We start from the raw sequence: 19,945 nt of genomic DNA, 5'->3' as shown, positions 1-19,945 counted from the left end.
ATGTAGTTTAGTTTTGTGTAGTTTAGTTTAATGTTTTGTGTAGTGTAGTTTAGTTTTGTGTGGTGTAGTTTTGTGTAGTTTAGTTTAGTGTTTTGTGTAGTGTAGTTTTGTGTAGTGTAGTTTTGTGTAGTTTAGTTTAGTGTTTTGTGTAGTGTAGTTTTGTGTAGTTTAGTTTTGTGTAGTGTAGTTTTGTGTAGTTTAGTTTAGTGTTTTGTGTAGTGTAGTTTAGTTTAGTGTTTTGTGTAGTTTAGTTTTGTGTAGTTTCGTGTAGTTTAGTTTTGTGTAGTTTAGTTTTGTGTAGTTTAGTTTTGTGTAGTGTAGTTTTGTGTAGTTTAGTTTAGTGTTTTGTGTAGTGTAGTGTAGTGTAGTGTAGTGAAGTGAAGTGTAGTGTAGTCGTGTAGTATAGTGTCGTTTTGTGTAGTGCAGTGTAGTTTAGTTTTGTGTAGTTTGGTTTTGGGTAGTTTAGTTTTGTGTAGTTTAGTTGAGTGTTTTGTGTAGTGTAGTGTAGTGTAGTGTAGTGTAGTGTAGTGTAGTGTAGTGTAGTGTAGTGTAGTGTAGTGAAGTGTAGTGTAGTGTAGTGAAGTGAAGTGTAGTGAAGTGTAGTGTAGTCGTGTAGTATAGTGTCGTTTTGTGTAGTGTAGTTGTGTAGTGTAGTCGTGTAGTCGTTTTGTGTTTGTAGTTTAGTTTAGTTTAGTTTTGTGTAGTTTAGTTTAGTTTAGTTTAGTTTAGTTTAGTTTAGTTTAGTTTAGTTTAGTTTAGTTTAGTTTAGTTTAGTTTAGTTTAGTTTAGTTTAGTTTAGATTTGTTGAACACAAAATGAGATATTTTGAAGAATTTACAGTTCTGCAGTTCTGTGGCACCTTTGACTGCCTTTTAAAATGTATGGTGGTAAATGAGGTCCCAGAACTGGACATTTATGTCCTTTCTGTTCAGCAGAAAAAATAGATGTATACAGGTCTGAAACAACAAGACAGAATGTTAATTGTTTTGGGTGAACTGTCCCTTTAAGTGTTTTTTGATTGATAGCGAGTCTAATGCTTATAAAGTTGTCAAACTTCCCTAACAAGGCACTTTACGAGGCACTTCCTTTTATTTAGATTTTTTTCTCTTTGTAATGAGTTACGTTTTTTAATAAGATTTTTTACTTTAGATGTGAGTTTTTGTTCAAGGTAAATTGATGATATGTGTGTGGGTGTAAGTGTGTATTCTGAGGTCAATAAGAGTAGACGTGAGTACGTGAAAGGTGTGAATATGACCTTTTTTACCATTTTATTTATTTGATCAATGTAAATTTCACTATTCATGTATGTTTGATGTATTATGTATGTTAGTTTAACATCAGCCTGCCCAGGGACTACGGGTGAAAATTTGCTCTTGAGCTAAAACCTGGTACTATGCATCTCTCCCCTTGAGGTTAATGTTTATTGTACGCTGTCCGTTTTTTTTAATTGAATGGGCCTTCCAGACCAAATTAAAAAATGGTATGTATGGCTTTACCTTCAGGTTTATTGAAAACTTAATTTTTTTGTTCAAATCTAGGCCAGCTGCTAAGTGTTTTAGAAAACGTATTTCCTCTGCTAGGTTTGTTCACCACTTTCACTTTTTCCCTGACTTCTATTGTCCATCTGCAGTTAATGTAAATGACATAAATACTAATAATCACAGGACACTTTCTGTTTCATTGTTTGTGTTTTTGCTCTGTATTGCCTTTGAGAGGCAGTATTGTACTATAAGATGTTTTGAATCCTTGGATGTTATTTATTACCCCATGTAAAAATGGCGATATGCAACACACAGTATTTGATCATAAGAGGTGAAGTGGCATCTGGACACACAGCTAGTGCTATCGTATGCCACATATAAAATGTGATTATCATTACTTTGGGAAGGCCTATTCAATTCAATTCTATTTATATAGCGCTTTTTACAGGAAAAACTATGAAAAACACAAAAAGGTAAAACACAGCACAGTGCATTTTGTTTATAGAGCAAACAAGAGTATTCTAGTAAATAATGTCCCATAAATGCAGTCTCCTGGTGGTTTATTTAGCGCTTGGCCTATCATATTATAAATCCAATTGCGAAGGGATACTAGCACGAGCAAAGTTGTTCATCTGAATTTGGCTTCTGTACTGTAAAACAAAAATATAAAGAGGTTTACCTATCAGTCCATAGGAAACATGTCCATAGTGTAATGCTCGGTTAATTCTGCGATCTGTGTGGTCTTTAAGGGAAATTCATACATGCTTAAAATGTCAAATCAAAAAGTAGACTCCGTAACCCAATGTTTAAAGGAGTTGACTGGAGGTCAGGAATTAAGATTTTCAAGGTGTCGACTAAATTTAGAAATGTTTGGCGTGAGAACGCAATATATATAATTGTTGCCTCGAGGTGGCGCTAGAATACAAGCACATGATTAAAATACTCGCCTGTGCGAGTACCTTATCATCAGCTGTTTATGTAATTATACTATGTGTGGCAGATCACTGAACAAAAATCAAAACTACATTGATGCGTAAGTTTACATTATACCAGAAACGAGAATAGTTGTTACTCAACAACCAAACAGGATTTATAGCACTTTGACCGTATAATAACCAACACAGAATGGAGGAATTGATCATTTTGATGACATCTTTTTTGGATCCTTGGTCATTCACTTTTACATTTAAGCATTAAGCAGATCATGCGAAATTTAGCAGTCTTCATCCAAAGCCGCTTACAAAAATGAGGAAAACAATAAAGCATAATGAATATTTTGAGATTTTCATTACATTTGTATTATTTTATATTATTATTATCGTATTTTTTTTGCAGTACGCTTTTTGCAGTCTGTTTTCCAAGTTTATTATGTAAAGGCACTGTGGGTGCAGCAATAAAAGTACATTTCTGAAGTTCCTTCTCATTAAGACAGGAATGCTAATGATGTGTTTAAGAGGAATGTGCCTCTCACTCTGGGCCAGCACTACAAAGCTCTTCGCCCTACATCCTGCAAAGCCACCCCGCAGAGCTCCAATTAAACACAGTCCTGCTCCACACTTAAAAAATACAGAATTCCAGTAGCTCATCATGGCACTGCATGCAGTGGGAATGTACGGAGGACGGAAGCAAGGAATGCACTTGGCACCCGTCCATCCCACGGGGTCTATAACATGTAATAACCCAGACCAGGTGTTGATCATCTGTCTGTCCACTGGCCAACCTGAAGAAAGAACAATGGAAACTCTTTCCTTTTATTATCTGCACGTCCTGTGGAAGAGAACAGAGGACTGGAAGATGTTTGTCTTGTATGCAATGGTTTATTAAATGACAATGTTACTCCGCTTCACACTCATTCACGGCCAATAAAATAAATCTCATTTACAAATATATAATTGCATTACAAGTTATCTTATAACCGCAGCTTGAGACATTCTCGACACAAATGAATAGCATATATCAATATATAGCACTACCTTAAATGCCATTATTTTTCCTGTACAAAAATAATCTCTAGAATAAAGTCATATAAAACTATTAAATAATAATATCTTTGATCACTTTCTTCAAATATACATATACTTGGAATAAAAACAACATGTATTGCACATTCTTTATACAAATAATAATAATAACAACAAGTTCAAGTAGGTTAGAGTACAATCCTTATGGACTGGCACAGACAATTCATATAATCTAAGGTTTACAGTGTCCGCTAATGTGATTCCGAGCTTCTTAGCCTTCTCTAAAAGTCTTTATGTATCACTTTCTGGAATCATTATTCTGAATTTCTTCCCTGTTGAAAGCCAAAGTCACTTTTGAACACGCAGTACTTAAAAGGGCCATATAAATCCCACAAACTGGTTCACCAGGAGGGCAGTCCATTTGTCCCGAGAGAAGAGGTTCTGCTTTATCCCTGAGGCCAGTCCAGGCTTTACCTCTATATCCAAGGTACACTGGTTCATCTACTGTGCTCCATCGCCGTATTTCCATCTGCACTGTGCTCAGAGGTCAGCCTTCAGCAGACGAGACTGCTATCCCAGCCCTGTGCTTGGAAAAGAATGTGCCGGAGGACTCTTGGCAGGAGTCTGAGGCATTTGTAGAATCTCTGTCGCCGCGTCCCCCGTGCGCTCCCGCTCAAGTCCGTTTGAGCAGCGCTTCCAGCTTGTCCAGCCGTGAGCTGCTCCACACCGGTCGCAGCCTTCTGCCCTCTAGTCGCAGGCTTATTACTTTCTCTGGAACTGATCTTCGCCTCCTGCCGTAACCCAGGGGACTGATCTTCTCCGGGGGCGCGTTCCCAATCTTGAGCCTGTTGTTGAGATCATGGACGCGGTGAGCCAGCACATGCACCGTGCAGGTGCCAAGCGAGCAGCCCGGTCTCCTGGACTGGTTGATGGAGTTCTTGGAGCGTTTCGTCCTCACGCTGATGTCAATGCTGGAGAGGCAGAGAGGGAAAGAGGATATTAATCCCTGAGCAATGGCATGAGACTTACAAATCACAGCCTTTGTTTATTTTAATGTTCCTTGATGGACAAGTTTGATACATTTTGCTTAGCTGGAAAACAATGACATAATATGAAGCATATTCAAGGGGAATGTGACGTTTTCATACCTGGAATGTGGCAGCATGCTGTCCTTGACGTCGTCCGGTCTGACGAATTGGCTGTTTTCTAAAGTCCTCAGTGCAGCCAGACTCAAATCCCTTTTTGATCTCTGCGGCCAGACGCTAAGGATCGACAAGAGGAACGGTGTTCGTTAGAAACGTATAAACCAATGCGAAACATGACAAAAATGAAGAATCTACACACGGGCTTACCTTCTTTTCAAAACTTGTCTCAGGTCATACTTCGCACTGTTCACGCTCGGTGCCACGGTGGCCAGCAGGCAACAACAGAAGACGGTATGCAGAATCAGATGCATCTTGACGGAAACCTTTAGGGAAGAAATATGTAAAGCATCTGTTAGATATCCATTTAGCCAGAAAGCTGATGTGAAACATCCAATCGCATGCACGCAACTCCCCTTCTCAATGCCAGCCATGCTTTGCTTCTGCTTGCTCAAGAGTCCAAAAGCCAAGCTATTTACGCTCATCAAACATTTATTTTCAATGTCAAGCCGAGGTCAGACTTTCTATGACTGAGTTAAGTTACAACTATGCTTCAGGCCCCTGGTGTCCAGTAAACAAGGCAAAGACGCATTAAACAGTAGTCTACAAAAAGTGGTGTCTCCTCTATAAAGCACCACATCAGTTTATGTCATTTAAATGAAGTAGCATTTTTTGCTTTGAAACTCTTTCCACGTTTTTAGATGAAAACGTCTTGTCCTTACATAACAGTACAGTTAACTGTGCATGCAATAGCCTTGACCTTAAAAGACACTAAATGAAAAAGAAACAGAAACACAAGGCAGTAATAATACATACCTGTAGAGAAGTACAATTCACTTGGATTAGAGTTTTCCTGTGTGTAAAATAATCCAAAGGCTTTCACTTGCTGGTAATGCTGAAATGCAGCTGTGAAACTCTTCTAATAGTCTGAGTCTCCAAAGCAGGCGTGAGGGCATTTATAGTGGATGGAGATGGGAGGGGCCCACTGACTGACACACTCTCACATCCCAGTCCCCCCAGCATTCACTTCCTCTCAGACGTATCGCCTTGTGAAAAGATAGAGAAAACGAAACTGCAAATAATTTTTTTATTAAATACTTCTGGGAAAGGCTGGCAACTGCCAACCTGGGAAATTCTTTCTCATTATTATGCGGATATTGATTGTGATGATTTACACCTGTCTGTTTTCTGTCCATGTAAGGACTAAAGAGGGCTTATTCTTGGATATGTCAACAGAGGTAACAGTTACCTTGAAATTCCAAACGGCCTTCGCTAGTTAAATGTTTGCGTGTTGAGTAGATCGAAAGAAAACCGTTGTGAAAATCAAACTCATTTGAAAATGAACTCATGAAATACTGTCTTTCTGTTTAACAAACTTATTTTTCTTCTGATATTTATTGGAGTACAATGTAAATTAACTCAAGAGACAAAAGTAACAGACAAAAATTCGAACAATTCATAACAATTTCATCAATAATTTATCCTTATATGGAGAGTCAAGGTTTGCACAATCATGAAAACAATGACATCATTGAGTTGTTTGCTTCTCGGTCCATATATGGAAAATATTGTTTGCTAAACTGATTTGTCACGGGCCTCAGAAAGACTACTGATATTTGATCAGTTATGATGAGGGTAACGTGAGAGATAGGTTTGAAGTCTCTATCTCTCTGTTTAAACATCAGTTATCCTATAGTGCCAACGAGTCACAGGGAACACTGACGTCAATGAGTGTTCACTTAAAGTGGCAATTTCACACTGAAACACAACCTCTTTTTTTTAATTCTACAGCGTACCGTGCCAATTCCCAATTGCATGTTTTTAGATATGAGTACAAGGTAACAGACACCCGTGTGTTCTTTAATTTTTTTTAAAGTTTTCTTGAGTACAATGTAAAAATAGTTATATAAGTTTGTAAAAGCTGCATAATGTTCAGTTCGATTGTTTTCTACAGTATGTTTGCCTTTAAAAAATGCATGTAAGTGGCAATATTAATACCAACTATCTTTTAAAGCTAAGAAGAAATGTGTTGTTGTTGTTGTTATTGTCATTATTACACTTATTGCAATTATTATTATTAATAAAAATTATCATTACAGCTTTAAACGTATTCAAAAGGCTATTTTGTTGTTGTTATTGTCATTATTACACTTATTATGAATAATAGAAATGATCTAACTGCTTTAAACGTATTCAAAGGCTATTTTGTTGTTGTTATTGTCATTACACTTATTGCAATCATTATTATTAATAAAAATTATCTTACAGCTTTAAACGTATTCAAAAGGCTATTTTGTTGTTGTTATTGTCATTATTACACTTATTATGAATAATAGAAATGATCTAACATCTTTAAAGGTATTCCAATAGGACACTTAAAAATCACGTTCAAGTGTTCCTGTTAAATGTTTTAAACTGTAGGCCTACATGAAGCATAACGCAAAATAAATAGGTTACGAATAACAGAATAATGTCTTCATTCAGTCCCAGCCTAAGAAAACTCTTTGCGACACAATCAAATGTGGAGACATTTCACGATGCGGTCATTCGGTACAGAGCGTGTAAGCGAACGCGCGTCCCACGCCCATGCACCGACAATTGCCAGTCCGCGCATGCGCACCGGCTCACTCCGTGTCAAACATGGCTGTGCTTTTGAAGAAAGAAAAATGCTGATTTGTGTTGCAGAATCTCGCCAAAAGAGGAAATCATGGCACGACTGGCCGATTATTTCACAGTCGTGGGATACGATAAGGATAAAGCCGGTAAGATGCGGGTTGGATGTGAAGAATGTTGTGATTTATTCAGGTCGTCTGCTGTTGTGTTAGCAAACTACTGCAACAACAGCTCTGCTGTGACTGAAGGGGTTGCTTTCACTTTCTTTCGTGTGTTATGGCAGATATTGTGGTCGGAGGAGTTTTTCAGTCAGTTTTCCTGTCAAGTCGGCGTTTAACGTTATCAGCGGGAGGTTTAAATGAACGCTGGCTTTGGTGGCGTGGTCTTTTTGCTTTCGTTATAAACATGTCTATATAACAAATTGTATCTATTAAAATGGTTTTGTGTGAGCTCGTATGGGTATTTCGATCGGTCTTTCTCGGTAACGTACACACCCACTGTATATCTCAACGTGCGTTACATGTAAACAATAGGAAAATAACGCGCGAGAGACTCTTGTAACATTGCGTCACGACATTGATTTACAAACCGCGCGCATTGATCTGTTAATGGACTGTTTTGCGGTATCGATTTCCAGTAAACCGCGGTGTTTGGGTCAGTTGTGAGCTGGATGCTTTGTGTGTGCGTGTCTTCCTGTGTTGTGGAAAGCGGATGCAGGGGAAACGGGACTGTTGCTCTCATTTACTGCACATCATGTTTACGTCCCTGTGTCGAAGGCATGAAACGGGTCACCTGGCCACCCCCTCGTGATGTTAAATATCCCATCTATTTCCATTGATGTAATGACGATGATGAAACTTGTCTTTTGACCCATGAATGGGACAAGAGAGTATATTTGGTATCTTGCTTGGATCTAATAAGCTTGACATGTATATATCTGGCAGACACTTTCGGCAGTATACGTTTTTATACATTTGCATTGCTAGCCCAATGCTTTACCAATTGAACTACAGGAACACTGAGCATGGAGCTTGCAAAGTCACGGGTTATGTTCCCAGGTAATGATCAAGGAGCGATCAAATGCCAAAAAAAGGAAATTATCCTAATATATCTTCTTTTGTTGAAGAACGTCATAAATGAAGAGAGTTGGGCACAGTCTTTTATAGAGACACGAGAGCTATTTTGGGACGCCTATATCAGTGATATCGGGCAGGTATTAAGGACACTTCATCTAAAATAGTCCATATAAAAAACTTTTCCAGCGCCTTTATGATACAGCTGGTTAGAATTGTAATTGTCAGCCCAACTCGAACCATTTCCAGTGTCCTTCAGTGACATGGCATCTGTGTGTGTTTCGAACAATTCTTGGTCTTTGCGATGTGCAAATGACTGAGGGCTTTCTTTTAATAATTCAGCCGCTTGTGCATGAGATAAACTTGGCTTTCTTGTAGTTTATATACGTTCGTCTCTGTCGCTAGTGGCAAATGCTTGTATGAATAGACAACCAGTGCCCCCCCCCCTTAAACGTATACAAGTTGCCAATGCGTAAATGAATGCACTATGTGTGGGGAACTCTGTGTTCTTGCATCTGTTAAAAAGGCAACTCGCATTCCTAATTTTGTCAGATCATTGAGTTGCTTTTTACCTGCATAACAAAGTTGTAGTGTATTTTAACCATTTGTAGAGATCAATTCTTCATGCCTCTCCACTGTTCCACTGTTTATTTGATTCTTATGTTCCAGCCCATTTTTCTATTTGGTTATAAATAATTCTTACTGTAGACCGTTTCATCGGATGCACACGCCGGACCCCCAGTTAACTTCTGGTTTGTGTTAGGCTAGTGTCTAATGATAACTATTTAGATTTTGTTGAATTTGTTACCATTCATTTATATTATTATTTTACTGTATAATTATTGTATTAAAGAAAAGATTTATTGAATTTTGTTGTATGTTCATTTTATTTAAAAAATATATGTTGAATGGGTCCTGTAGTTTGGTCGTATTAAACAAACCGTATGGTACACTGACATCTAGCGGTTGAGCTAAATTCAAAATATTGGAGAGACAAGTTTAGCCAAGTAACTGTTCGTCTTGGTTTCTTTTGATTGTTGTTAGAAATAATCTACAGGTTCTCTATTGTTTGTGAATGTGTACCGGAAGTTCAGTTGGGGTCACAAAAGTGCGCATGCGCAGTAACGTTTGTTTATTTTGTTAAGATAAAACAGGCTTTATTTCTCAGGAGCAAACGTTTATAACCACATTTGGATTTCTTTTTCTTTAATAGTGTGTTCATACTGTTTCTGTTATGGGCTGTGAATGCACTATGAATAGTAATTTGCCAAATAAAACCAAGAAACTTGATTGCTCTTGCCACATTGTAATCCACCTAAATCAAATAAAAAGCCTTGCGGTTTGTTTTGCTGGACATGATCCCGAATCGAATAAAACCTTGCTGAAAAATGAATTACATAATGTAAGTAAAACCTGGTGTGGGACACTAAATATATTATGAGCAAAACGGGACGATTTAAAGTGTTTCCATATGCAGATTTTCTGTCGTCTGTGTTTGTTGCTTGGCAGCTTTAAGCCCTTGAGAATGGAGGCATGCAATGATAGATTTGGATGTGAAATTGGTCGATCCGCATAAATCAAAGTTTGTCCATGCATTGTAGTTCTGAAACAATTTAGATTGTGCTGTTACTAGATGAGTAATCTTTTCTTGGCTTTTCAAGTTTAAGTAATCGGACGGCTGTAGTGTCTAAATGTGATTATTCAAGACACGGCTTCTTTCCAGAACGCTCCACAGGAATACACCTACACTTTTAAGGAAGATTCTGACACATGTTCACCTTCTGTTATGAAGTTTGAAATGTTTAGGTGTTGTGGTTTAGATGTTTCACATGATGCACACTAATATAAATATTAACATAACTAATAAGGGAAATCATGAATATACACGGTAAGGTCATTCTGTGTCAAATCAATCAAATACATATTGGGTTTCAATATTATTTGTTCTTCAGATATTCCTCTTTAAATACAATAAATATCAGCTGCAAATGACCCACATTTGTTTTTTGACCAGTGTAAAAAGTAAAATTGTACAATGCACCCTAACATTTTCGACATCTCTGTTTGTTGAGAACCAGAATATTAAACAATTATGAGGATTTCTTTAATACTTCTTGAGTTATAGGCATTCAAACCTTTTTTTGATTTTTGAACTGTCACCATTGGCATCAAATGCAACAAGGATTGCTAAACCCCTCTAGATACAAGACATTCTTTTATTAGACCTACCAATCTCTGTCTAAAAATACAATTATAAAGTTGTCATCTGTAGTTATATTGAAGTCATACCATACTTTTTTCAACAGCTGTAACTTGTTTAAAAATGAGGTCATTCCATTTTGGTGAAAACAGTCATTTTGACCCTTCAACAAATTAGTGCATTACCCCTTGACATATTCATCCATTTCGTTTAATATTTTGCCTCACAAAATGACCCTTAAGTTGAATAAAAATCTAGATTTTAAATATAAACTCTCCTTATTTATTTATTTTCTGTCCCATCATTTAAAAAAAATGCATGATTTCTGTTCTTTCATTGTAGAACTATGTTTAAATGGCTGTGCTGTATCTACATATTTTCCCAGAGCTGCTTTCATTCAGTCTTTTTATTAATGATATTTGCTTTCATTATCATAGCAAGAAACCCCACAAATATTAACATTAATGCTGTTTAAAGCATGCCTGCTATGGAATTGTTTTGAGGACAGTGTAAAACTAAATTGGGAGAGCACATACATTATTGTATGTTTTTTACTCATAATATACATTTTCTAATAGATACTAAATCCATTTAATGGATAGTAGGAAAGATAAGGGAGGAATTGATTGGAATGGTGTCACTTTCTCTTCGCTATTTTGGCCCTGATCACATTTATTTGCCATTCAACGTCAAATTATTATCCTTCATATCACACAAAATTCTTGCGACTGAAAGAACTTACAGTTATATGGAAATATCTGGATGAAATGGGAAGAACTAAAACACCACCAGCCCAACTAACTGACATTAGTGATATTCATTTATTTATTTGAGCAGTTGTAGTTCTACATCGATATGCGATGATCAATCCCATTCTGAAGATATTTGACTTAGGTGAACTTTGGAAATGCTTCGGGTGGTGTCATGGGTGACTTCAGACAGCCAAAATAAATTATACTCGTGTCATTTTGGGTGTGTGTTGTATTCGTTGCTGGCGCATCAACTCTTTGGAAAACCTTGTGAGTTACATATCGCTCTCACCATTTATTTTGTTCACAGCCGTCCGGTGTACTGGCACGCTTCCTGGAATTTGGATGTCTTGACATCACAAATTTAGCTAGTCATTCCCTTTAACATGCAAATGATAGCATTTTCTTTGCATATCTTGTTTTTTTGGGGAAAGCAGTGTAAAGGCCGATTGTGGGATGATGCTGGCGTTTCTGAAAAAACACTCACTTGTTTTCAATAGCAAAATATTTGCTTTACATAACTGATTTAGTGCAGGACTCAAGCTGCGTAAAACTAAATATCAGACCAAGGATGTTTTCCAAAGCTTGTCCAGGAAACAGGGTTTGAATTATTTTGATCTCCCTGGTGCACCCGTGCGATGACTGAGTCAGTTCAGGTGAGGTGTGTAGTGTGTGGTGGTGACGCAAAGAGTTCCTTAAACACATTGATTTATATCCAAATGGCTGGGCAGATAAATGGAATAATGTTTCCAGTGAAAAAGAAAAGGGATGATAAATGGTTTTCTGACTGGTTTCGACTGAATGATTTTCATAATTTTAATCATATAAATAATTTCATATTATAATATATATTTGAAAATACATAGTTTAAATTAACATTACAAACTTTAGCATTATCACACTATCTTATAACACCGTTTTTAGTTTTATCTTATAATCACATTTTTCTTCAATATTGCACGGCCCTACCTTTGAAGCGCTCATGGCAAACACTTTGTAGGACAAGCATCACTTTGAGTTTCACTTTGTGTTTCCTCATAAACTGCCATAATCTCTTTAAGAGTTGTTTTCATAAATGTGTCAGACATCAGTTTTGGAAGTTGAGTCATCGTTTGGTCGTTCATCCAACATGTAGCACTAGCATCACACCTCCTGACATGTCTGGATGTGATGTTCTCTGCTGTTTTCAGGTCATTTCAGGTGATGTTACCCAGATATCCGAAATGGACGTTTGTGCCCTAGACTATTGCTTTTAAGAATAATGTTAAGCAAGTTAAACAAGAGATATGGACAGAAAATACTCTCTGACAGTGTTTCTCACAGGTTATTATTGAACTTCAGATTGTCCATTTCTGTTCTGTTGTGGAGTTCAGGACCCGTCAGTCACATTTTATGTGTCATCTAATGATTAACGGTAAGGAAATATGAACCAGTCTGTGAAACAGATTTCTGTTACACTTAGTTTATATTCACCTGACTAGCCCGTGGTGTATTTGCGGTTATGTTGTCCAAACCTGCCACAAAGAAAAGCTACACTAACGGCAATTGTTATTGTGTTAATAAGAGAAAATGGAACGTCTGTGTCAAAGAAATGTAGGATGGTATCTGAACACCATACAAAAACATTTGCTTATCCTCATTGCATTCCTCAAACCTGTACGACGTAGGGCTATGCAATTAATCGAAAATTAATCGTAATGGTCAATTTTTGCTTCATCAATTACAAAAGCAAAATAATGGAGGTAATCGATTATTGGGCCGCATTCCATTTTGCAAGGATCCTCTTTTCTTGTAGTATAAATCCACAGCGCACACCTTATCTTTACAGCAGTGCTATTTCTTTACATTTATTTTTCAGTTAAATTCAGAGTTTAAAAACCAAGTTTCTTTTAATTATCTATATTGTTTTAAAGGTTAAAAGTGTAAAATAATCGGTATCTCAATATTGGCCGAAATATCGTGACTATGATTTGTGTCATAATCGAGCAGCCCTAGTATGACGTTCTTTCATCCATACAACAGTGAAGAAGTTTCACACAGTCTTGATAAAAATAAATGTGTGATTCGAGATCTGTCTCGCATCAGATCTCAAAGAGCATTTGGCAAGAGCAATGTGTCTAAAAAGGTGTTATCATTTGATCTGTCATTTTGTCCAAAAGTGTTACTACCCCTGATATTTTAAGGCTTTTACTTATCATTAACAATGTACTGTTACAAAGGTTTTTTCTCCCAACTCGCTTTGTGAGAAACTGGAAAGAACTACATCATACCCTGTTTTCTTTCAAAACTCTGTGGTGTATAACCCAGAAAAACATATAAAGAATGATATGTAGCTCTGACTGAGTATTTAATAAAGTCTTAACTCCACGTCCATACGCTATGAAGCCTTCAAGTTGCTACTAAATCAGAAAAGCCGTTAACACTTCAAACTTTTAGTCGTAATTCCACTAAACTGTATTAAATTCCATAGTGTTGGTTGTCGGCATGTACCAGTTTTGGGAGCATTACTGGTGCAGTACAACACTTCTAAACATTAATTGCTGAAACCATTTGGACCTGTGCGCACATTTCTTTCTTTGTCAACAAAAAAGGGGCCAGGAAAGATGGTTTTTGGACCCCAATAAGACCAGAAAGAATGTATGAAGATTGTTTGTTCCAGTTAGAATATCTGGAATTATGATCATGTGATCATTCTTTATAGTCAAGATTGTCCTGATATGCCCCACAGCACTGCTCCTTTCAAAATGTTAATAAGAAAGATTAGACGTTGACTAGTTCCACTTTTTAACGGTTACTTTACACACCACGGTTAAGAATTTGTGCAGTTTTGTAAATTCTGTTTTTTTCTGTTTATTTTTTTTATAGGATCTGGAGAAGGATGTGGAAAAATCATTCAGCGCTTCCCCAAAAAGGATTGGGATGGCACCGCATTTCCTCAGGGCGTGGAAATGGTAAGCAGACTATTTCGATATCGATTTGCTTTTTGCCATTGGTCAAATTTTCTCTCTCTCTAAATAGCTACCAGAATAAAATATGACAGAATATGGATGTGGTTATATCTTGAAGCGGCAAACCTTTTAGATAAAAAAAAGTTATTAAGCAATTATGGAATGAAATATCTGTGTTGCGAATTGTTGGCTTATCTTGCCAAGATTCACAACGGTAAGTTTGCAAAAATGATTTATAAGATGTCCACTCGGATTTCACAGAATAGGTTGGTTGTGCAACACACTTGAAGATAAGTCGGCTGTAAGTTTGAATGTTTCAAACATTTTTGTAATTTTTTTTACATAAGTAAAAAAGGTGGTGAATGACAGGCAAACGTTATAAATTGCATTTTTATTAACATTGTCTTTCCAATGACAATCTCTTGTTTTTATTAAAAGTTTAATCAGTAAATGCATTTGGCCGTGTCCTTAAAAACTTGTGGTTCTCATAATGGAATTTCCTTTTGTCAACAAATTCATAATCGTTGTTTATTTAAAGGTTAATCCCAGATGCCCCCATTTACTCTAATTAGAAACTTCCAAGCCCATGTCCTATCCATGACGAAAGAATAATGTCCCTGTCCCGTCACTCACTGCTTTTTCTGAATGTTGTGCGATTGTGTGCCGTCTCTGTCGTGATTTATCCAATTAAGTCAAACACCAAATATTTGCTTATGAGGTTAAGAACGTTCTGTGATTCTTCAGAGTGACAGTAGCATTAAAGTCCTCCTGGTCCTTGAGTTCAGAAGCTATCCAAGTCAAGCTCAGGCTGGTGGGCCTCTGTATGGATATTTGTTCGGTTTGTTTATTTGTTTATTAAGATAAATATGTCAGCATTGACCTTGGCCTGAAATCAAAAGGCTGTCATTGTGATCTGCAAATCCAGTTGATCTCATTTAAATTGGTTTTATTGCCTCGCTGTCCTCAGTTGGCTGTGTGAGCATGTGGGCCAAACAAAGTTCATCTTATAGTTTACAGCAAATATAGCTATTTAAGACTTTATTTGTACAATTTAATGAAAATTCTCACACCGTCTCTACGGTGAGGACAAAATATAAAATGATTATTTGTTCTAATGCCTTCTATTGTCTTTTGTCACATCGCACCAAGTCCGATGTTGACACGGTGTTAGTGTAGATTTATATTGTATAGTTTGTCACAATGCTGTTCAATGATTAATCAGGATTAAACGTATCCACAATACAAGTTTGGATTTATAGAAATATATGTCTGTGCACTGTCCATATTATTTTGTTTTTATTAACACATACACGTTTATACTTAGGAAGTACTTTCATGTATTTATATATGTATACATTTTTTTATATTTTCCGTTAATATATATGTGTATGTGTTTGTACATCAAACATTAACATGTATATAGTACAAATATATATATATATATATATATATATATATATATATATATATATATATATATAGTACACACAAACTTTTATTATGGATGCGATTAATCGCGATTAATTGTTGAACAGCCATCACTCAATAAAAATAAAAACACAATAAAAAATGGTTGATGTTGCCCAGTTTGCACTTCACTTAAAGTGATAATTCACCCCAAAATGTAAATTCTGGCATCATTTACTGACCCTCTGGTCATTTCAAACCTTTATGACTTTCTTCCACGGAACACAAAAGATTATATTTAGAGAAAAGTTGAACAGCACTGGACCCCATTCATATTTGTCATCGGACTCGACCAGACAGTGTACAACTGGATTTAAAATCATACAATATTACTTGCCATGATTTCTTTTTTGCACGGTACATTATGTTAATAATTCAGCAGTCGCCCTTATGCCACTCTGGAGGGTATATTTTGTCATTTGCAGTCAGAAAGTGTTTTTGAAGTTCACTGAACTGTATTTCTTTTAGGCACACCCCTCTGTATCCAGCATTGAATAGATCATGTATTCTCAGTCTTTGACCTCCCTTACTTACCTGACTTGATATGACCTCACATAAGTGTTAATAGTATATTCCAGATCTTCCAGCAGGTGAATGATGCTCTGGTCAGCCAACAGTTTACACAATCTAGGTCAATCCTGGGCTTGAATGTTGTTTTTATACACGTAAATTCTTTCTAATGAGTAAGAGGACCTTGTCAGTTTTTCCACTGTAAGGATCATTGTTTTGTCTAACAGTAGAATTAGATTTCCTTTTTTTCCATTAGTTTGAAATCAGCTGTAGTTACATCATTTGGTACAACAACATGTAACCTTTGCCTTGAGGGCTTGAATAACGAGGTTTGAATATATAGACATTCGTATAGGTACATTCTGTTTTTTTGCAAAAACGTTGTTGCATCACATGGATCAAACACTTTCACATCTCTTTGAACATCGTATTATCAGTGCAGTGCATACGGTGGGCGATTTGTACTGTAATAATAGTCCAAAGCTGCGCGTATGTCATTGCTGGTTAGTCATTGGGCGTGCCAGTATTCCCAGTGTGAATGTTTTGCTGGTCCTCAGGAAACATGGCTTGAATTAACCATCACCATCATCACGGAAGCATTCATTAACATGTGGAGCACCCCCAAATGTATGCTGTCTAATCAAACATGTCAGTGTGTGCAGATGTTCTTACTGAGCTCCGACTTCATTGCGCTGTGTTGCTTTGACATCTTTATGGTGTTTTATTGATTTATTATATCTATTTTGTGCTTTTTGCGCTGATGCATAGTCTTGACGCTTATATAGTCTCGCTGTTAATTGCACAAAGGTGTTGAATCTTTACATTACGATGGAGTGACAGATCCTTTTATGTAGGAAAATTCAGCATGTTTGTCAAATTGCATGGATCCCTCATTCATTTTGGTCGTGAGTCTCAGAACAGCACATTGCTGGGGGTTGTGTGTCCCCAACCTCTCCAAGCACACTTTTTGAAGTCGTGATGAAAAAGCTCCAGTCCAGTCTTTGAAGTTTTATTGAATCTAAAGTTTTTACATACCAGTGAGCCAATTTGGATTTTCATTACGAAAATTACAATAGTTTCTATTTATATATTTGTATTTGCAGTGTTTTGTGTTACAGAACAGAGGGGGAAAAACGGCGTCCTTTACTACAACAACCCCCAGCGAACTAAATAACTGCAGATGAGGAATGTTCCAAATATAAAAAGCACTGAAAAACACCCCATCGTGTTTACTGCGCTTGTTCCAAAGGTGTTTTCAATTTTGGAGGATGTTTGCCAGCTTTTCTCCTTTTGTTCTGTTTTAACCTCATCTCGAATCAGGGTACAGCTTTCGTCGTGTAAATGCTGTCATATACAGTAGTACCTGGATGAAGTTGACCCAATGTCAGCAGAAGGTTATTTTAGTGTATTAAAATAAAAAAACATTCTGTTCATTAAAATGAAATAAAATATTGACCTAAAGATTATGGGAAAACCTCAACTAAAGGAAAAATCTATATGTTGCCTCAAACATAAACTGAAATAAGTTTAAAGCACTAAAATGATCAAAATAAACACAAACCAAAATAAAACTTAAATTGAAATGAATTAATGTTATATAGCAACATAAAAAATAAACAAATTCATAATAAAATGACAAAAGCATATACCAAAATTGCTAAAACTTTAATTAATATTAGAATCAAAACTAAAAGTCCAAAAACAAAAGCCAATTTAAAATATTTATGAAATCTAAAATCAAAACTATAGTAACTATGCTCGGCAGCACAGCGATTGAACCTTTACCAACCTGTATAATATTACATGTAACGTTGCTATCAAAATTATAATTCTTACAACCCATAGTTTTAAATGATTTAAAAAATGTAAATATGGTCAACAGGCTTACAAGGAGTCATACAGTTGTACCAAAAGGCATTTGGATGCATTTAATTAAAAAATAAATGTATTAATGAAATTTTAATGGTTAACAAAACGTGAACGTCCATTAAAGCTGGCTTTATATCTCTGTCAAAAAAGCAGTTTTTTCATATTAATCACAAAAGCTCTACTACGGCTTTGTCGGTTTGTTTGACAGACAAAATGACGGTCAGTCTCGGGGCACATAATATCGGCGTTATGATTGGTCAGATCGCCTGTCAATCAAACTGCTTGGGAAGGGTCATTCTTGGATTTAAGATGATTTTATAGCTATAACTTATTTATCCAAGCATAGTCAACTTGGCTTTACAAATCATTTCAACGTACTATTTTAAGTTTTGTCCAGCCGCTTGTCATTTTAAAACTGTATGAATAACTTTCTTCTGTAACACAAAATAAGATATTTTAAGAATCTTAGTAACGTTTTTTGCTTAGCAAATTATTTTTATAAATATCTTATTTTGTCTTCTACAGAATAAATGAAGTTATACATATTTGAAATGATAAGAGTGTGACTTAATGATGACAGAATTTTCATTTTTGAGTAAAAAACTGAAGTGACGTTGATTGTACCAAAAAGTAGTTTAGGAACTTGTGATGATGAATATGGATCAAAATATGAAAAGTATTTGTCTAAAAATCCTTCATGAAAAGGATAATAAATAAAGCAGTGTCTTAATTATTTTAGAATGTTTTGACGGTGTTCATGGCAATGTTTGTTTACAAGTCCGTCACAAATCTTTGTTCCAGCTTTGAATTGGAACATTAAAGAAGGCACATTTTTGTTCTTCTCTAATAGTGAAGGAATGAAAGCAATTTTAACATGTTATTTTACTGATCTTAGTGTTGTATATTTTGTGCTTTAGGAGTTTATAAATGAATACTTATAAAAAATATTGCCTTATTAAAAATAATACCAGCTTGAGTTTTTGTCTCTCAAACGTTTGTCTCTCCCACATGTAGTTGGAGTCTGGAGCTATATTAGTCCCTGTATAAGAGCTGGAGAGTCACGTACATTCCTCTGAGCCTCAAGTTCAATGCTGAATGTCAGGGTCACGTCATTACAAACCACATTGTGGCCTCGTAATATTATCTAATCAGGCTTGACATCTTGAAAACAGATGTTTTGTTTTATTCTACTTAGAGTTTTCCGTTTTGTGTTAGATATTTGTTCTTGTGTTGTTGATTTTACAACAGCATTTTATCAATCAAGGCTCACAATTAAATTACTTATTTAGCACATTCCACAAATACCAAACATTATAATGTCCCGTGACTGTTTTCTAAAACATTTAATAAAAGCACAGATTCCCAATTTGCAATTCTATGTTTTTTCCCATTTTAGTTCTTGGGACTATTGGATATGTTGAAATGTTCAATTGGAAATAAAGCAGGTCTTGTAATATTTCGTTTTCCAAGCTCTGGTTCATGATCAGCTTTTTGTACTTTTTATCCATAAGACATTGGAGGCAGACAGTAACATGAGGGTAGCAGATGGGGTGTGGAATCGGGACATGAACCTGTGAGCCAACAGCTCATGTATATGTGTCTGGAGCGCTAACCACTGGGCTACGACTTATACAGTACAGTTGAAATAAACGGTAGACGTGTGTCTGCTTTGGGTTTTAATAGATTCTTGGCTTGGTGTCAATAAGTTGATTTGTGTTGTGGATATGACAATGAACTGTTTTTGTTACTGTAATGTCAAAGTGTTCCCCTTTAAGGTTGCAAATGTTTGACCTTTAGTCACAGTCTTGTGCTTATACGTTTGTTTTGCTGAAACCAAAACAGGTTTAATTTACAGTAATATGATAGTGATTGTTCTTGTAGCAAACCGGTCTTAAAATAAACAATAGACAAGTATGTTCCAAACTCTTGGTA

General features: G+C 36.1%; 2 protein-coding genes across 4 annotated transcripts in view; one reads left to right on the top strand and one right to left on the bottom strand.

Moving 5' to 3' along the window:
• Window positions 1–3,281: 3,281 nt before the first annotated feature.
• On the bottom strand, window positions 3,282–5,513 carry adma (adrenomedullin a). Of its 2 annotated transcripts, XM_079467846.1 has the most exons (4): window positions 5,401–5,513; window positions 4,795–4,910; window positions 4,591–4,704; window positions 3,282–4,413 (listed from the first exon to the last, which is right to left on the bottom strand). In XM_079467846.1, the coding sequence occupies exons 2-4, from the start codon at window positions 4,896–4,898 to the stop codon at window positions 4,116–4,118; spliced, it is 516 nt and encodes a 171-aa protein (XP_079323972.1). In that variant the 5' UTR covers window positions 4,899–4,910; window positions 5,401–5,513; the 3' UTR covers window positions 3,282–4,115. The 2 variants fall into 2 exon arrangements, with proteins under 2 accessions (XP_079323972.1, XP_079323973.1); XM_079467847.1 differs by lacking the exon at window positions 5,401–5,513 and having other exon boundaries at window positions 4,795–4,920.
• Window positions 5,514–7,107: 1,594 nt separating this feature from the next.
• Window positions 7,108–19,945, top strand: part of sbf2 (SET binding factor 2) — a 99,823-nt gene continuing 86,985 nt past the window's right edge. For both annotated transcript variants that reach the window (XM_079466909.1, XM_079466908.1), the window contains exons 1-2: window positions 7,108–7,346; window positions 14,085–14,170. In XM_079466909.1, coding sequence (XP_079323035.1) covers window positions 7,292–7,346; window positions 14,085–14,170 — 141 coding nt within the window. In that variant the 5' untranslated portion in view covers window positions 7,108–7,291. The remainder of the gene's footprint in view (window positions 7,347–14,084; window positions 14,171–19,945) is intronic.

The sequence above is a fragment of the Barbatula barbatula genome, assembly GCF_947034865.1.
Source record: "Barbatula barbatula genome assembly, chromosome: 1".
In the NCBI taxonomy this organism is placed as follows: Eukaryota; Metazoa; Chordata; class Actinopteri; order Cypriniformes; family Nemacheilidae; genus Barbatula; species Barbatula barbatula.
Note: the sequence above shows the minus strand (reverse complement) of the source record. Positions and strands in the feature narration are given on the sequence as shown.